This window comes from Erinaceus europaeus, chromosome 16 (assembly GCF_950295315.1).
Source record: "Erinaceus europaeus chromosome 16, mEriEur2.1, whole genome shotgun sequence".
Lineage (NCBI taxonomy): Eukaryota > Metazoa > Chordata > Mammalia > Eulipotyphla > Erinaceidae > Erinaceus > Erinaceus europaeus.
In genome coordinates, this window is record NC_080177.1 from 1,996,268 (window position 1) to 2,014,208 (window position 17,941).

The 17,941-nt window shown below is 48.3% G+C and overlaps 1 protein-coding gene across 4 annotated transcripts in view; it reads right to left on the bottom strand.

Moving 5' to 3' along the window:
- The window catches only part of PIAS1 (protein inhibitor of activated STAT 1), a 113,461-nt gene that overhangs the window by 78,998 nt on the left and 16,522 nt on the right, over positions 1 to 17,941 (bottom strand). Inside the window, exons 1-2 of one of the 4 annotated variants that reach the window (XM_060175639.1) lie at positions 7,534 to 7,588; positions 47 to 491 (exon numbers count right to left, since the gene is read on the bottom strand). The exons of 1 other annotated variant lie outside the window; for it this stretch is intronic. In XM_060175639.1, the coding sequence (XP_060031622.1) occupies positions 47 to 491; positions 7,534 to 7,587 (499 nt within the window). In that variant the 5' untranslated portion in view covers position 7,588. Of the gene's footprint in view, positions 1 to 46; positions 492 to 7,533; positions 7,589 to 17,941 lie in introns of those variants that run through there. 2 more of the 4 variants (XM_060175637.1, XM_060175638.1) reach the window with 2 other exon arrangements.

Here is a 17,941-nt window from a genome sequence, read left to right on the forward strand (position 1 = left end):
CTCTGCCCCTCCCCGAGTAAGAGTGATCCATACAGAACAGACTCACCTAGACTGGTGGGCTTGATCAGTTCATCCAGTAAATCGTAAAATGGCAACTTTTGCAGTTTGATGTCCGGGTGGACCGGGTGAAGCGCTGACGTAAGATGTGGGAGTTCCAGTTCGTGTTTAGGTCCCAGGAGAGAAACGGGGAGCAGCGGGGATGAAGCGGGGTGACCGTCGTAGGTGAGCTGTGGAATGCTGGATGGAGATAAGGTCGCCGGCATGGGGCTGGCGTGGACGCTGGGGACGGACAAGTCCGCGGGTGTCATGATCTTCTGGGGGAAGCGCCGCCTGTAGAGTTCTTTGATTTTCATCTGCACAGCCGGACTGCAGCCGGCCTTCAGCAAGTGCAAGGCTTTCGTGAGCAGTTCGTGCTTGCGCCCGTGCTTGTTTCTCCCGGCGTAGCCCAACAGCACTTGCAGTTCCGAAACCCTAAGGCTCATAACCATTTGCTTGGAGACAAAACCAAACAGATTTCATTAGGATCGCTCACTCACTTTGGCGCATGCCAAGTTAGTTCAACCTTCATCCTCGAACATCACCAAAGACAATAAAAGTCGATATTTAGAAATGTATTAACTCCTAGCCAGGCTGTGAAAAATGTACAGCAAAGTGTTCACCCACAGAAAGAACCACAGTTTGGCTGATTCTGAGCTCGAGGCCACCGTCAGGCACTTACGGAGACTATGAAGTGCTACTTGGGGCCAAACTTGAGGAGGGCATGCTATGAGCGGTGCATGAAACACACCAGCCCAGCTCAAACACCAGCTGCAGGCAGGACAGACATGACATGTCAAGAATCACCTTCTATCCCAGCTCCAGAATCCGCAAGATAAATTACAGCTTTCTGACTCATCCAGACATGTTCGACGCCATGCTGATGGGCCAGCTACACAGTCCATACAAGTCTACAGAGTGCCACCCCTCCTGCTTTACTGACCAAGAAACTAGTCCAGAAAGGTCAGAGAAATGCTCAAGGCCATCGAGCTACTACGCAGCTGCCAGGATTCAAACCCGGGCAGCACGATCCCGCAGTGGGGGGGCAGCCCACACTTTTCCCACTGACCCGCCAGGAAAGGCGGAGCTGTGTACCCATTACTGGCATGTGCCAGCCACCCGCCAGGCCACAACCAGAGCCCAGGAGTTCAACACGCATGCCTCGCCATTTACCGCTATGGGAGATGAACCAGCTGAGCCTTATTTAACCCAGTCTCCAAAGGTGTCTGGCCACTTGTCCGCCTTTTGCCGTAACTACTGAGACAGCATGCCAACAGAAAACGGGATTCCAAGAGAAGGGGCTTGCCTGAGATCACGCCACTCCAGCAGCAGACCCTGACTTCAGCTCCATGCCAGCAACTGTCGGGTGGAAAGCACATGTGGGCCTGTGATGTGCTACGTTGCCGCCTCTCCCGTTTACTCGTGAGGCTGGGCACTTACTTACCTATGAGAAGGTGAGGGAGAGCGGAGCCTCACTGGCACACGCACCGCTGGAGATTGTAATCTGGACCCCAAGCTTGAGGGCGCAAGGCTTCATCCATGCACCGCCTCCCAGACCCCAGCCTGCTATTTTACTGTTTAAAGACGCACTTGTTTACTCACAAGAGAAAGAACCAGCCAACTGGGATGTCCCATGCTGGGAGTGAGCTTGCTCAAGTCCTGTGTCCTGCCGTGTCACCCCTGGCACTCCTCAAGGGTTCTCCTCCTCCCCGCACACCAATGCCCATGGAGCAAGGTCAGGCTCCCAGCCCCGGCCCCCAGCTCTCCCTGGGGTGACACTCTGCACCACCCACTGCTCCCCAACTTCTTCGCAGATTATTATAAAAGTCAAGGAAAAAACAAAACAGACTTTCTGCCTTCTATCAGTCTGGCTGGTTAATCCCAGAAACACGAGCCTCCCACTGCTTTCTGGACTGACGTGGTTTTGTACCCCCAGAGCCCCGCTTGTCAGCCTTTGCACATCAGGTTAATGACTCTCTTCCCACTACTTTATTACACATTTTTCATAGCTTTATTTTAGCACTTAGCCTACCATGTTTCAATTTTCTGTGTATACAAGTGATTCCGAGCCCAGACGTACATCTCCTAGGGCACAAGGCTCTGCTACCCTCAGCATCTAACCTCAGGTTCTAAGCACAGCAGAAACTCCTCAAACGTCTGGACAACAAAACATAAAAGTCACACCAGGGACCAGGAATTTCTTTCAAAATTTTATTTTTTATTTACTGGACAGAGGCACCCAGAAGTTGAGGGAAGGGGGAGACAGAGTGGGAGAGAAGCAGAGAGACGCCTGCAGCACTGCTTCACCACTCACAAAGCTTTCCTGCAGGTGGGAACCAGAGGCTCGAACCCAGGTCCTTGCATTGTAACAGGTGCACCACCACATGGCCCCTTTAAATTTGAATTCTTAGCATACAAACACTTGAGCCAAATTCTCTCACCACCACTAACTGCAGGAGCATTTCATCAGCACTAAATAACTATTAATAACTAAGTAAGTATTCACTGACTTTTTTATGGTGCAAACTGTCAATTATGGCCAGAGAGATGGCTACGGGATAAGGCATCTGCCTTGCTCCTGCCAAACAGACAGCCCAGGTTCAAACCCTAGCACCACAGGGGAAGTGCCATGGCACTGGGGGAGGCTCCAGATGGATGAAGATGACACTAGAGCAGTGCAATCAGTGTCTCTCTGTCTCTCTGTCTCTCTCTCTCTCACACACACACACACACACACACACACACACACACAAGGTCTGGGGTTCACCCCACTCCCACCCTCTCCTCGAGTGACACAGCTGTAATTGTTTTGTTCTCCCAAGATGGATAATGAATCAATGAATCATCTCACTTAAGAGACAGGCATCCTCCTCCCCTTGCAGATAGGGATGCTGAGGCCCGCAGAGGGTGCCCGTGAATGAACACGGCTCGCTGCCTCCAGGTGCGCTCACTCTGGGATGGGACTGGCTGCCCGGGCACAGGCACAGGCACAGGCCTCTTCACTATGAAATCACAGAACCTCTGAGAGGGCCCATCAGCCAGCCTCTCTCCACATTCACGCCCAGCGTATTTCCTTAAGGAAGGGAAGTGCACCTGGCCCCCCAAAGACAGGCTCAGTGTTAGAGGAAGCCCCAGCACACGCCTGAGACTGCAACCCACAGCTTTATAAACTCGGGGACTCAATCGCTTCTGAAGCTCCGTTCACCCGAAGCTTCAGAGATGCCCGGAGCAGTCGGTTCACAACACCGGGCATTGACACAGGAAAACGAAACACGTGCGATGCGTTGAGGTGCCATCGACCTGCATCTGCCACGTGCTCCGAACTCGCTGTGTGTGTGATGAGTCAGGGCCTCTCGCACATCCGATCTCACCACTCTCGGAGGCATGTTCTCAGAGACTGAGAGGCAGAGACACCACGGCATCAGAGCTGCCCCAGTGCTGCGGCACCTCCCATGTGGTGCTGGGGCTCCACCTGGACTGTGCACAGCAATGCAGGCACTCTGCCCACCGGCCCCCAAGCCCCCTTTTCTAATACCACAACAGAATCCATAAGGAAAGGTAACATCAGCCCGCTACTACTCAAAGCCACTGATGCTGCCTCGTGGCTGGCATTCTGCTTGCTGTACCTCTCTGGGTGAGTCTCTCAGAATCCTTGGGAATTTCTCATACTGGGAAATGTACATGTTCAGGGGAAGCCTTCTGCGCAGGGCACTGCTCTAGGGGACATCTTTTTAAAATTAACTTTTAAAGCGATCTACAGACATACAGTTGCAGGAGTCGGCCTCACGGGGTGAGGCGTCAACCCTTCTCTACCCTGGTCCTACTGTTCCAGTCTGGAGAAATCCTCCCGTGTCTCTGAAGCATCTCCCTGGCATGTGTCCACTACAGGCCTCACCGAACTGCTCTTTTTTCCTTCCTTTTAGGAACAAGGTCTAGTTCTCTCCCACTTTTTCCCTTCCCAGCTCCCTATCTTGAGTTTTGATTCAGTCAACTACCGGTGTTTACATTGTTGCTATGGTTGTAAATAATACTCGGAGCGAGCCAAAAGCACACCGTGATTATTCCGCCTTTTATGTTTAATCTTGTTCTCTTTATAGTTAATGTCTCTACCATTTTGCATCTGCTTAATTTTCCATCAGCAGAATCTGCTAAAAGTGTGACTGTCCTCTCAACATATACAAATAAATCTGTTCTTATTTCTTTCAAAAAAAATAAAAAATAAAACAGTTGTGAGGGTGAGGGAGAAAGCATAATGGTTACGCAAAGACTTTATTTTCTTTTTTTACCAGAGCACAGCACAGCTCTGGCTTATGGTGGTGTGGAGATTGAACCTGTGACTCTGGAGCCTCAGACATGAGTCTCTTTACAGAACCTATATGCTGCCTCCCAGCCCTCCCCAAGCAAAGTCTTTCTTGAGTGAAGCTCCCAGGTTCAATCCCCTGCACCACCATAAGTCTAAACCGTGCAGTACTCTAGCAAAAGCCCACAAGTGACAATATCCCTTAGAAAGAACACACACACACACACACACACACACACACACACACACACACACACACACACACACGTGCTCTGGAGGTGATGCACTAGATAAAGCACTGGAGTCTCAAGTCTGAGGTCAGAAGTTCGACCCCAGAGAGTACATGCACCACAGTGATGCTCCGGTACTTTTTCTCTCTCCACTTATCAATAATAAATAAAAATCTTTAAAAAAAAGAAAGAAAGAAAGAACACTCGTGGTAGGCCAGGAGGCGGCACAGGAGAAAGCACTAGACTCACAAGCATGTGGTCCTGAGTTCGAGCCCCAGCAACACCTGCGCCAGAGTGATGCTCTGGTTCTCACTGTGTGAAACAAATCAATACAATTAATCTTTTGAATGGTGGGGAGAGGCACAGGCGGCCTGGGAGGCGGCACTGCAGTCACTGGAGTTGAACTAAGAGAATGAAGTCCCAACTCTGATGCCCAGCACCCCACGGACCAGAGGGCTCATTAATGAGTAATAAGCCTACAACAAAGCAAAGAGCCCTCCTGTGGCCTGGCCCACACCCAGGGTCACAGAAACTCCTCCTTCTGACATGCCTGGGCACCCCTCCCTCTCCCAGGAGAGGCTAGTCCCCTGTTCCTGCTCCTTCCCCTCTTGGTTTTCTCTGCTCAGCGGGATTTCCTTCAGGGGATTCCTGAGGAGGGACACAGCAGGCCCGCTTTGTTATTCTTTGCATTCTCTAAGAGTGGTCCCTTACCTGCACGTTCACACTGAGTGAATTCTCTGGAGAGAATTATGGCAGGAAAAGCATGTTCTGTCAGAGTGCTGAAGGCCTTCCCTCACCCATCACCTGGACAACACCCCCCACCCCAACCCAGGAGGCCTCTGTGTGTTCAGACTTCTCCACGGCTGTGTGCTGTGTCCTGGGGCGCACTGTGACGACACCTACAGGTGTCTGCTCTCTTTCCTCTGATTCTTCTGCACGCCCGAGCCCTTGTGAGCCTCTGCTCTGCTGTCCCTCACCTCCTGCACATCACCTGTCTATCTTCTTGGAGGGCTTCTCAATTTTACCCTCTAACTCCTCTGTCAAGTTCTGGTTTTCTTGAAGTTTTCCTTTTGCTACAAATTCCCTTTGTTTTCCCTTCACCTCACATCTTGTTCTCATTTTCCCTGAGTGCAGGATCTTGTTTTCTCTGTGGAGATTATATAAATAGAACGCAAGTTTGATGTTGACGTCTCCTGCCCCTACACTGTCTCTGTAACCTGTGCTTTTTTGCTACTTACTTTGGTCTCTGCCCCTCATGCCTGATCTCTGCCTCCTTCGAGAAGCTGTACATTTCAATCTAAGACTAACACACAGAAAGAAGCCTAGATGTGTGGAAGTCAGCAGGAGAGGGCACTTTATTCCAGAGTGGCCGGCCATCAGATTCGCTATTCTGAGGACTCCTTTTGTTTTCCTGATGATTTTGAACAAGGAGGAATCATCCCGCCTCCAACTTGGTCAGGACAAGATTACCTTCCTACTAGTGTTCTCTAGGCATCGTAGTAGAGGGTAGGGAGGCTCGCCACTCAATAAGAAGACATTTCAGATATGTACAAATTATCATCGAGAGAAGTCAATTTATCTCACTAGCTGTGTGAGAATTTGTTCCAACTGCACAAGATTGCAATAATGCTGAGAAATACAAGACAGTATTCAGCACTATCAACACTGTCACAGCAGAGAGCTCCTTGTGACAGGCTCCGTGCCGGCTCCACCATCTCATCAGCTATCACCCTGCATTCGTGAAGGCCCCATCTAAGTCATGAATGAGGACTGGGTATTTCCTGGTAAAGGATACTTCTTTCCCTTCACACATCCTACTGCAGTGGTTTTGAGAACTAGCCAACAGTTAGGCTCTACATTGCGGCAGAATCTGGTCACCTGGCATCAATTTATAATCAGCTGTAAAACCAGAATGAATCTGAAGAGAGCAAGACACCATTAACACGCCATCAGGACATTTCATTTACACTTTTGCTTTCTACCCACCAAAGCAAACATGTGAGGGCCGGGTGGTAGCACAGCGGGTTAAGTGCACAAGGTGAGAAGCGCCAGGACCGGCATAAGGATCCCGGTTCGAGCCCCCGGCTCCCCACCTTGCAAAGGAGTCGCTTCCCAGGCGGTGAAGCAGGTCTGCAGGTGTCTTCCTCTCCCCCCCTCTGTTTTCCCCTCCTCTCTCCATTTCTCTCTGTCCTATCCAACAACAACAGCAATGACAATAACAAAATGGAAAAGATGGCCACCAGGAGCAGTGGATTCATGATTCCTGGTACAGGCCCTGAGCCCCAATGATAACCCTGGAAGAAAGAGAAAGAAAGAAAGAAAGAAAGAAAGAGACAAAGAACGCAAACGAGTTAGCAGAAACTCTGGAGCTACAAGCATGAGCCAGTGACCATATAGGTTAGCAGAATCTTTTGTGCTATTATTTCAAAGTGGCTCCTGATTTCAAAATGGTTTCGGGATCATTTTAAATAGTTAACAAGCAGCTGTTGTATTAGCATTTGAAAACAATGGCCAGTTCAGCCAGAAAGCCTAGTTGGGCAGTTCCTAGTAGGGCAGCAAACCGGCTGGTTACACATCTCTCCCTATTCCGTCCCACCCACTGTCCCCACTGGCATTTCTCAGCACAAGACACCTGGCCGATGGCCCGCAGGGCCTACTCCCTCACAGATCGCCCTCCTCCACTTCTGGCCTCTAGTCTTTCAGACAATTCATTGCTTTCAGCTCTGACCACATGACAAAATAACAAGATGTCACTTTTATGCAAAATACAAACCTAACACTTGAAATGGGCTACCCTGGCTCTGATATACTGACTTAATCAATACTAAAGAGAGAGCCAGAGCCTCACTCGGACACGCGCATGGCCTGCAGTTCTGGCACTCTCGTCACTGAGCCTCTTGAGGGCTGCCCGTGGCCGGGACTTCTGGTGGATGACACGGTCACTGCCCTACTCACGCACCACCTTACCTGGCAGCAGGAGACCATGTTCCTCAGCAAGTGTCTTCTGGGAGGCAACCTCATGCTATAATAACAGACCTGATTAAGAGCGTTTGAAAAGCTTGGTGAAAGACCTTATTCTAACACAAACTAAAGCTGAGTCCAGCACTTTATCACATTGCCAAGCGACCTGGGTAGAGGCCGGAAGGCACGACTCATTTCAGTGAAAAGCTGTTTTGCTCACAGATGCTCAATCAGTGAATCTTGGACCCGCCGATGCCCAGTACTTAACAAGCACGTAAAAGAAGGGAGAAAAAAAAAGGCTGAACACCCAGAAACCAACCAGTGTTCAGAGAGTCACATCCCCTCGTCACACAGACTCAACTCAAGCAGCTAAGCACCCAGCGAGTGCGAGGCCCACGTGCAATGTGCCCACAACATTTCTAGTCTAGTGCTGTCTTGGCTACCGATCTAGTGAATCACAGTCATTCAAGGCCTGTTTCCTAAAGGCAAAAAATGACAGGTGTTCAAGGAGTTCTCAGAGGCTCCTTAAATTTTCAAAATTAGGAGCTGAGTAGACAGCCTAATGGTTCTGCGAAAAGACTTTTCATGCCTGAGGCACCGAAAGTCCCAGCTTCCCCCACACCACAAGCCAGAGTCAAGCAATGCTCGGGGGGCAATTTTTTTTTTTTAATTATCAAAATTAGATTATGCTAGAACTCTATGAAGTGATATTCTTGAGTAGGGGAGACAACATAATGGTTATGCAAAAAACCTTTCATGCCCAGGGTTCCAAAGTCTCAGGTTCAATCCCTACACCACCCTCAGCCAGAGCAGAGCGGGCTGCTGCTTCTGTATTAAAGTACGAGAGAACTGACAGTGAGCCAGGCTTGCTATCTGAGCACAGCTTTCCGTCCAAATGCTCACGTCATCTACAAGGGCTCACAGAATAGAAAGCAAGGATAAATGTACATGCTAAATGCTTAAAATACTCCCTTTACATGCTAACTATAAACATAATGATCTTTTACTCTATTTTTTACAGTAAAATAGGTTTTTTACAGTAAATACAGCAGTGGCACATGTGGAAATTTTCCCAGTTTTCTGCAAAATCCTCTCACCCCCAGGCTAGGTTCTCCTCCACCATCGGCACCAGGACCTGCAAGGCGCCCCCACTCCCACAGTCCTTTACTTTGGTGCAGTACACCAATCCCAGTCCAAGTTCCCCTTTTGTTCTTATTTTTCCTCAATTTCTGCTATGAGTGAGATCACCCCATATTCATCCTTTTTCTGGCTGATCTCACTTCACAGGATTCCTTCAAGCACAATCCAAGACAGGGTGGGGAAGCTGACTTCATCATTCTTCACAGCTGAGTAGTATTCCACTGTGTATCTAGACCACAACTTGCTCAGCCACTCATCTGTTGCTGGACACCTAGGTGGCTTCCAGGTTTTGGCTATTACACATTGTGCTGCTATGAACACAGGTGCACACAGATCTTTTTGGATGGTAAACATAATTATTTTACTTAACCTTCACATGAACTTGCGACAGATTATTACTGTGGATTAAAAGACTAAAATTAAAGCTGAGGCCAAACAGTAAGTAAGTGGCAGAGGCAAGGCTCACACCTGGCTACAACGCCAGAGCCTGAACAGCCCGCACTGTCTCAGCACAAACCGCAGCCTCGCGTCCATGGGGATCAGGGAGCACGACAGTGCGCGAACTTCCGACTGTGCAGAGTAAACAAGTGGTAGACTGAGCGAGTGTCTGCAGGAAAGAAAAAGTGATAAAATCAAAGCTGTGACTCAAAGCCCACAGAGTGCTGCACCGGCTTAAGTCATGAGGCCCTGGCAGAGCGCACATATTGCCATGGGCGGGGGCTTCTTGAGTGCTGAGGCAGTGCTGCAGGGGCGTTCTCTCTCTCTCCCCATCTCCCCCTCCCTTCTCAATTTCTCTATTTCTATAAAAAAAAAAGGGGGGGGAGGAGGAGAGGGAGGTGAAAGTAGAAAAAGAGGGGGCCAGGCAAGTAGCACAGCAGGTTAAGTGCACATGGTGCGAATCACAAGGACCAGCAAAAGGATCCCGATGGGGGGGGGGGGGTCACAAGTGTTGAAGCAGGTCTGCAGGTGTCTGTCTTTCTCTCCCCTCCTCTCTAGATTTCTCTCTGTCCTATCCAATAACTACAACAGCAGCAATACCAACAACAAAATAGAAAAAGCTGTCCACCAGGATCAGTGGATTTGTATGCAGGCATAAAGAAAGCCCCAGTGATAACCCAGGAGGAGAAGGAGGAAAGAGAAAGAGGAAGAGAAAGAATGGATAGGAACAATGGATTTGTCATGCAGGTACCAAGTTCCCAGTAATAATCCTGATGGCAATTAAAAAAGAATCTTGAGGCCTCGTGGTGGTGCACCTGGTTGAGTGCACATGTTACAATGTGCAAGGACCCTGGTTCAATCCCCCAGTCCCCACCTGCAGGAGGAAGCTTCACGAGTGATGAAATAGGGCTGCAGATGTCTCTGTCTCTCTCCCTCTCTATCACTCCATTTCCCCTCTATTTCTGGCTGTCTCTATTCAATAAATAAGTAAAGATTATTTAAAGAAAAATTTTCAAGGACTTCTAGCTAAAATTCATGGCAAGAAAAGCATAAAAGTTAAGGTCATGTGACAGTGCAAGTCGAGTGATGGAGTCGGTCAGCCCCAGGCAGCTGAGCAGTGCTCCTGTCTTTCCCTCCCTATTCTTTCCCTCATTAAATAAATTAAATATTAAGCGGTGTGTACGTGTGTGTGTGTGTGTGTGTGTGTGTGTGTGTGTGTGTGTGTGTGTGTGTGTGTGTGTGATAGAAATGGTTGCATTTCCTAGACTAGTACCATACCAGATCATGAGAACATTCACGTCAGATAAAATCTAGCACTTAGCTCAGACTCAAAATCGAGGCTCCCAGACCCACACATGCAGCAGACACTCCAGAGAATCTGAATGGGACAGTCTGGGCAGGCAGCGGAATAGAGGCTTACAATGTGAATTTCCGGGGCTCTTCAGGCTACTGCCTCCACAAGCCCTGGCAGCACAGCCTCTGCTCAAACCCCCAAGGGACAATGTCTGGTCTTAGCGGCCTTGTCAGCTGAAAAGCTTGAAGGGTCCCAAGCTTTCCTGGGCCTCCAGTCAAACGGTCCCAATTTTGCCTCATTGGCAAACCCAAGTCTACTATGCGCGAGACCTGTTAAGAGGTCTCCCTCCCTGCCTTAGACTGGCATGGGTTCTAGCCCTGCACCCTGCAGCCGTGGCACTCAGTGCAATAGTCCAGGGAGCTGTGCGAGCACTCGTGGATACTGCAACAGTGCCACCCCTCTTGTCCTGGACAAGGAAGTTGTAGCAAGCAGCCTAATAAGGTGATCTCATGTAGGCCGTCTGGCCTGCTGAATCTGAACAAGGGGAAGGATGTGGTTTCTGCCTGCTTTTGTTTGGGGGGGTGGGGGGCAGGGGAATCGCATCTACACCACACTACTGATTTTGACTTGAGTTTTTCCACATAGACTGAGTTAAATTTCAGTTAAATTTTATTTATTTTGGGTAGATACAGAGAAATTAAGAGGGTAGGAAGAGCTAGGGATAAAGAGACCCACAGCACTGCTTCATAGCTTGTGAAGCTCCTCCCCCCACCCCCGCAGGTAGAGAACAGGGCTTGAACCTGGGGGTCTGCACATGGTAATGTGTGCGCTCAACCAGATGTGCCACCACTGGGACCCCTGCAATTCTTTTTTTAATTTAAAAGCAGAGCTCTCTACTTGGCATGCTTAGACTTCTTTCAGTTTATCACACTAACCGTTCAAAGCCTTTGTGTTGAATCACAGACCATACCCTCCACTGTAGGCATGATCGCAGGGTTTTCTAGTCTGCCTCTGGACTCGAGGACAGCACCAAAGCCCCCTATCAGAGCTAAGTATAGCACAGGACAAACTGGGAGTGACCACAGTAGGGGTACGCTGTCACCCCTCCACTCCGTCATCTACAAACTCGGAGAGTTCTGTCCACTTCTGATTCGTACGGGTCTCTCTCAGAACTTGAGAGCAAGACCACAGGGTCCCATGGTGCTTGACACAGGGTCCATCGCAGTGATAAAAGCTAAGGACAACTATAAGCTGACAGCCCAGCTACCTGGGATTCAGAGAGCTTTTCCTAGAATTTCCCAACCACAAGACATTTATTCAATAAACACTGTCCAGGTCACACAAAGGAACTGATGAAGTTTATCATATTTCTGGGAGGGAAAGAAGCTTAGAAAAAGAGGGCTGGGGAGACTGCATAATGGTTAAGCAAAAAAGACTTTCATGCCCGGGAACCAAAGATCCTGGGGTCAAGCCCCAGCACCACCACAAACCAGAGAGCTGGGCGGTACACAGGTGTAAGCAAACAAACAAGAAACCTCTAAAAGAAAGATACACACATGTGTTCAGAAAGACCTTGGAATGATTCCTCAAGAGCTACAGAGACAAAAGAGAAAAAACTGAGGACCAAGAAAAAGTTGTTCAGGTCTTACAATGGCAGCTTACATACTTTCTCAAAAGTCCGTCAGAATCTAACACTCCTTTCACTTATTTTATATATTAAATTACTCATACACTGTATTTATTTTAGTGGAAGAGCTACAGAAAGAGGTCAGAGCCCCGCTCAGCCCTGGCATATGGTGGTGCTGGGGACTGAACCTGGGACTTTGGCGCCTTTGGCATCAATTCTTTTGCAGAACCACCACACTGTCTTGCAGTGTGAGCCTTCTGGCTATGGGTAAGAGAAACAACTGCATGGCAGAAAGGGCCTTTACTCTAGAGCAAGTTTTGCTGCCCTACAGCAGAGCTCACAGAGCAGGCCATCATGATGAAGATTTGAAGTGACTGCGGCAATTAAGCCCGTAGGAAAGGAAGAGCTGGTTCTCTGCCGAGACCCCACAATGTACCTAAGACCACGTTTCAGAGAGAGAAGCATGACCGCACGTAACACCCTTCCGGAAATGGGGGGAAGGCGAGCTGCTCACAAACCCCGAAATAAAACACAAATGAAGACATTCACTTTAAAAGGCCTGAATATTATTATTAAAAATAAAAGGACCACTAAAGTTAACAGGAGCGGCTGTTTCTTGGCTGTCACCCATGCTTCACTGCTCTGGGCTGACTTTGGCTTTTGCAACAGAGACAGACAGACAAGGGAGGGAGGGAGGGAAGCACAGAGTCTCCCCCCGGTGGGTGCTGCAATGCTCCCCTTGGTGTACCATGGTTGTTATCACACCAGTCTCAGTAATTTTTCCCTCAACTACAGAAGCAGAAGGGGAAACCTGTGATGATGAAGAATCTGGAAACTAGTCAAAAAGGAGAGAGAAATGCACTTCTACTTGTGTGCTACTCAAGTGCTAACTTTGCGTCACAATCAGAAAATGATAAAATACGAGCTTTTCAAAGCCAAAAAAAGGTAGCCCTAAGTTAAATTTATTCTTAGTACCTGCCATTCCTTAACCACAGAACTGATCAAACTCCAGGGCTCTGCTCTACACACTCAGCGCTGCCAAAGTTATCAAAACAAGCTGGATTCTCTGCTTCCTAAACTCAGGAGGCATTTCCCCCCCAGGCTTGGGGAAAGAAAGAGCTTAGTCATCTTCTAGGCAATATTTTGCCTGGGCTCAGCAGCATGGCCATGCTAATGTGACACTTGTAAAGGCAGTGTTGCATGCCTTTATTTTATTTTATTTTATTTTATTTTATTTTATTTTATTTTATTTTATTTTATTTTATTTTATTTAAAACCAGAGCACTGCTGGTTTATGATGGTGGTGCGAGGGACTAAACCTGGGGCCTCAGAGCCCCAGGTACGAGAGTCTGTCTGCATAACCGTTGCACTATCACCCCCCCCCCCAATGTCTTACTAAGTGTTTAAGTCACTGTATTCACTCTAGGGTGACCATGGGACTTGCTATGCACACTTGGAGTTGAGCACAGTGGCTTTGGTAGAACAAGCAGCGACATAGGGAACTCAGAAAACCTGGCGCTCCTGACACCCTCCTGCCCCAGCTGGTCTGTGAGATGCTGAGAACTGAACTGCTCGGTGAGTGAGCACAAGGAAAGAAGGTTTGTGCTCATGTGTAATTGCAAAATGTTAGATGCTAAGTTAGCATTTTTGTTTTGCTGGGCCCTGAGTGTGAAGAGACTCATTAGGAGCCTCTAGTCTCATGAACATTTCCCCTTATTGCTCGGAACTAATAGTCTAGCCGAGTTTGGAAAACACCGGTTTAGGACGTCCCCTCGTCTAAATTGGAACTCTTAACAGTAAAGCCAGTGTGACTGCTTCTTAGCTGTGTTAGAAAAAGTCATAAGTCTGTTTCTTTGGTGACACACAGGGCACATCATCACTCTAGCATTCATGCAGACCAGAGACTGAATTTGGGGCCACGCTTTCATGCAAGTCCTGTCTCTATTGTCACACTGTCTCTGCTACCACTTTAGTTACAAGTTGCCTCTGAGGATTCTGATTGGCATATTTAGGTATCTAATATAAGTTGATTTTGAGGTTTCAAAATATAACTACAATAACATTTTGCTAATAACTTTTGGATCGCTGAATTCGCACTTATTGAACTCATGACCCAAACAGACTGTAGACAGTGGTATCTGTTATTGCCTAACCTTAAAAAAGAGTTTGTTGAAAGGGAACCACTATATTTCACCAAACACAAAAGTAAATTCTAAATGAATTACGGACTTGGATGTCAGACCAGAAACTATCAAATACTTAGAGGAAAATATTGGCAGGAGTCTTTCCCATCTAAATTTTAAAGGCATCTTTAATGGTACAAATCCAATTACAAAGAGGACTAAAACAAAAATAAATCAGTGGGGCACACCAAACTGAATAGCTTCTACACAGCAAAAGAAACCGCCACCCAAGTGAAGAGGCCCCTTACAGAATGGGAAAAGATCTTTATATGCCATACATCAGACAAGTTTTAATAACCAAAATATATAAAGAGCTTGCCAAACTCAACAACAAGAAAACACATGACCCCATCCAAAAATGGGGAGAGGACATGAATAGAATATTCAGCACAGGGGAGTCAGGCGGTAGCGCAGCAGGTTAAGCGCATGTGGCACAAAGTGAAAGGACTGGCCTAAGGATCCAGGTTCAAGCCCCCGGCTCCCCACCTGCAGGGGAGTCACTTCACAGGCGGTGAAGCAGGTCTGCAGGTGTCTATCTTTCTCTCCCCTTCTCCGTCTTTCCCTCCTCTCTCCATTTCTCTCTGTCATATCCAACAACAATGACATCAACAACAATAATAACTACAACAACAATAAAAACAAGGGCAACAAAAAGGAAATAAATAAATATTAAAAAATCTTTTTTTAAAAAAAGAATATTCAGCGCAGAAGAGACCCAAAAGGCAGAGAAACATATGAAAAAATGCTCCAAGTCATTGATTGTCAAGAGAAATGTAAATAAAGACAACACTGAGATACCACTTCACTCCTGTGAGAATGTCATACCTCAGAAAAGATAGCAGCAATAAATGCTGGAGAGGTTGTGGGGTCAAAGGAGCCCTCCTGCACTGCTGGTGGGACTGGAAATGGGTTCAATCCCTGTGGAGAGCAGTCTGGAGAACTCTCAGAAGGCTAGAAATGGACCTACCCTATGGCCCTGCAATTCCTCTCCTGGGGATAGATCCTAAGGAACCCAACACACCCATCCAAAAAGATCTGTGTACACCGATGTTCATAGCAGCACAATGTGTAATAGCCAAAACCTGGAAGCAACCCAGGTATCCAATAACAGATGAGTGGCTGAGCAAGTTGTGGTCTGTATACACAATGGAATACTACTCAGCTATTAAAAATGCTGATTTCACTTTACCTCCTCTTGGATGGAGCTTGAAGGATTCACGTTAAGTGAGATAAGTCAGAAAGAGTAAGATGAATATGAGATGGGTAAAAGTTGAAAAATATTACCATGACACCAACCTGACTTCCCTGGGCAGACAACCTCATTAATGTGTCCTGGAACCCCACACCTCTCCAAAGCCCTACCCCACTAGGGAAAGATGGAAACAGGCTAGGGGTATAGATTTACCTGCCAACACCCATGTCCATCGGAGAAGCAATGACAGAAGCCAGAACTCCCACCTTCTGCACCCCATAGAGATCTTTGGTCCATGCTCCCAGAGGGATAAAGTACAGGGAAGCTTCCTATGGAGGGGATGGGATATGGAACTCTGGTGGTGAGGATTGTATGGAATTGTACCCCTCTTATCCCACAATCTTGTCAATTATTATTAAATCACTAATAAAAAAAAAAGTTGAAAAATAGGAAAACAGTAAGCAGAATTTGGACTGGAGTTGATGTACTGCACCAACTGAGAATTGTTACACATGTACAAACTACTGTATTATACTGTTGACCCTAAACCATTAATCCCCAATAAAGAGAAAAAAAGTTTATTATTTGTATAGTAAGGGAAGGGAAACTTAAGAACATTAAAGCAGGGGCTAGGCAGTGGCACACCTAGTAGACTGCCACATTAACACGCAGAAACCAGAGTTCAGAGGCCCCTGCAGGCTTCAAGCCCTGGTCCCCACCTGCAGTGGGTAAGACTTGTGAGCAGTGGAGCGGCACTGCAGGTATCTGCCCTCCCCCCACACACACCCCTTGCCCCTACTCTATCTCTTTAAGAAAACTGAAGGGAAAAATAGCTGCTGGGGAAAGGGGAGTCATCCTGCAGACACAGCCCAATCAGGAATGCTGGTGGCAAAAAATAAATAAAGCTGTCTACTGGTGATTAAAGTGTGTCCCCCCCCCCCCCCCCCCCGTCGCTCCCTCTCCTCCTCTCTGGGGGGGAGGGGGGCGCTCCACCACCTCACTCGACTTTTCCAGATTGACGGAGACACTGAAGCACCTGGATCATACACATGGCAAAGCAGCACGTATCCAGGCAAGCTACTCTGCCAGCCCCGAGTTTTCAGTCACTTAAAAAAAGACTATTGCAGGTCTCCGTGGGAAAGTCCCTCAGAATTCTTGATTACTTTCACCCAGCCCATTCTTTCTGGGTGACTTTGCCTATGGCTTCGAGCTGTCACCTCAAGCTAGTGACTCCCAAAGCCTTTGTCGCCCGTTATAAATCCGCTCTGTCCAATAAGTAATCAAGTCAAATGTGTCCAAATCTGCCCACCACCTAGCCAGCTAGTTGTCGGCATTGGGAAGTTCTAGCACCTCTTGGATGTCTGTCACATCTCCTCATGTCAGCCAGCCTCTAGTGAGAGAGAGGCTGTCACTGTGGCCACCCTGAGCGCTTCCCTGGATGCCTGGAAGACTCTGTCACCAGTACCACCCTGGCCCCACCAAGTCACTAACCAGGCAGTTAGAGCTTCCCAAAACACAGACCTGATGGTGTCACACCATCACACCTTTCGGTGCTCCCTACTGCATTCCAGACAAAGGCCACACTTCTCAGCCAGGCCAGCGATCTAGTCTCGGCCACCGCCAATGTCACTCACTCCTCCCCTGCTCTGTCCTCATGGACAAGCGGACACTCCTCCTTCTCTCACCCCATCTCTGCCTAGGTAAGTCCAACTCATAAAGGTGTGGCCTTAGATGACACCGCCCTGAGATGAGATACTTTCCTCATGTGGGTGCTGACACCAGCAAACCACCCTCTTCCTTGACCCTGGTTTGGCACAGAACACACATGCCCATCCACTCTCTGCCCAAGTCGAAGTTCTGCCCGCACAGAATGTCGGTTTGCTATTGGTAAATACAAGTGATGATGCCGTGAAACGACTCAGTTGTTGAGTCACGTCGTCGTAGCACAAACCTACTGGGAATCATGCCTGCGCCTCCCACCATGGAGGACATTAAGATTGCCCCAGCCTACACAACCGCCCTGTAGCCAGTCACCTGCCCCATGAGGATGGCTACAGGTGAGACACTTGCCCTAACGCTTTCCAAAATGGAAAGCCTGTCTTCAGACCGTAGGCAGTGGAGGTGGCGAAGGTGTGGGCATATAACCAAGGTGCACATGACTGCAGTCACTGAAAAGGAAGGCCGGGTGCCACTCGGGGCGAGCACAGCCGAACATGCACAGGGCCCTGGCTGGGACTCCCAGCACCCTCAAAATGAAGAGCTCAGCATTTCTTCTTAACTTTTTAAGAGAAACTGAGACATAACTCAGAAGTGGCGATTAATACAACAATAAGCTGTGCACCCACAACAGAGTGGTCGCTGGGAAGGCCCAGGACTGGGGTGTGCAGAGAGCCTACAGCTCAGAAACAGACCTCAGGGGCCCAACACCGGGGCAAGCCTCCCTATTACATGTTCTTACCAAAGACTGTCCTTCTCCCTGACAAAACTCAGTATAGGTTCAGATGCAGAGACTTCCAATAGGACAGGCAGGTCATTTAAAA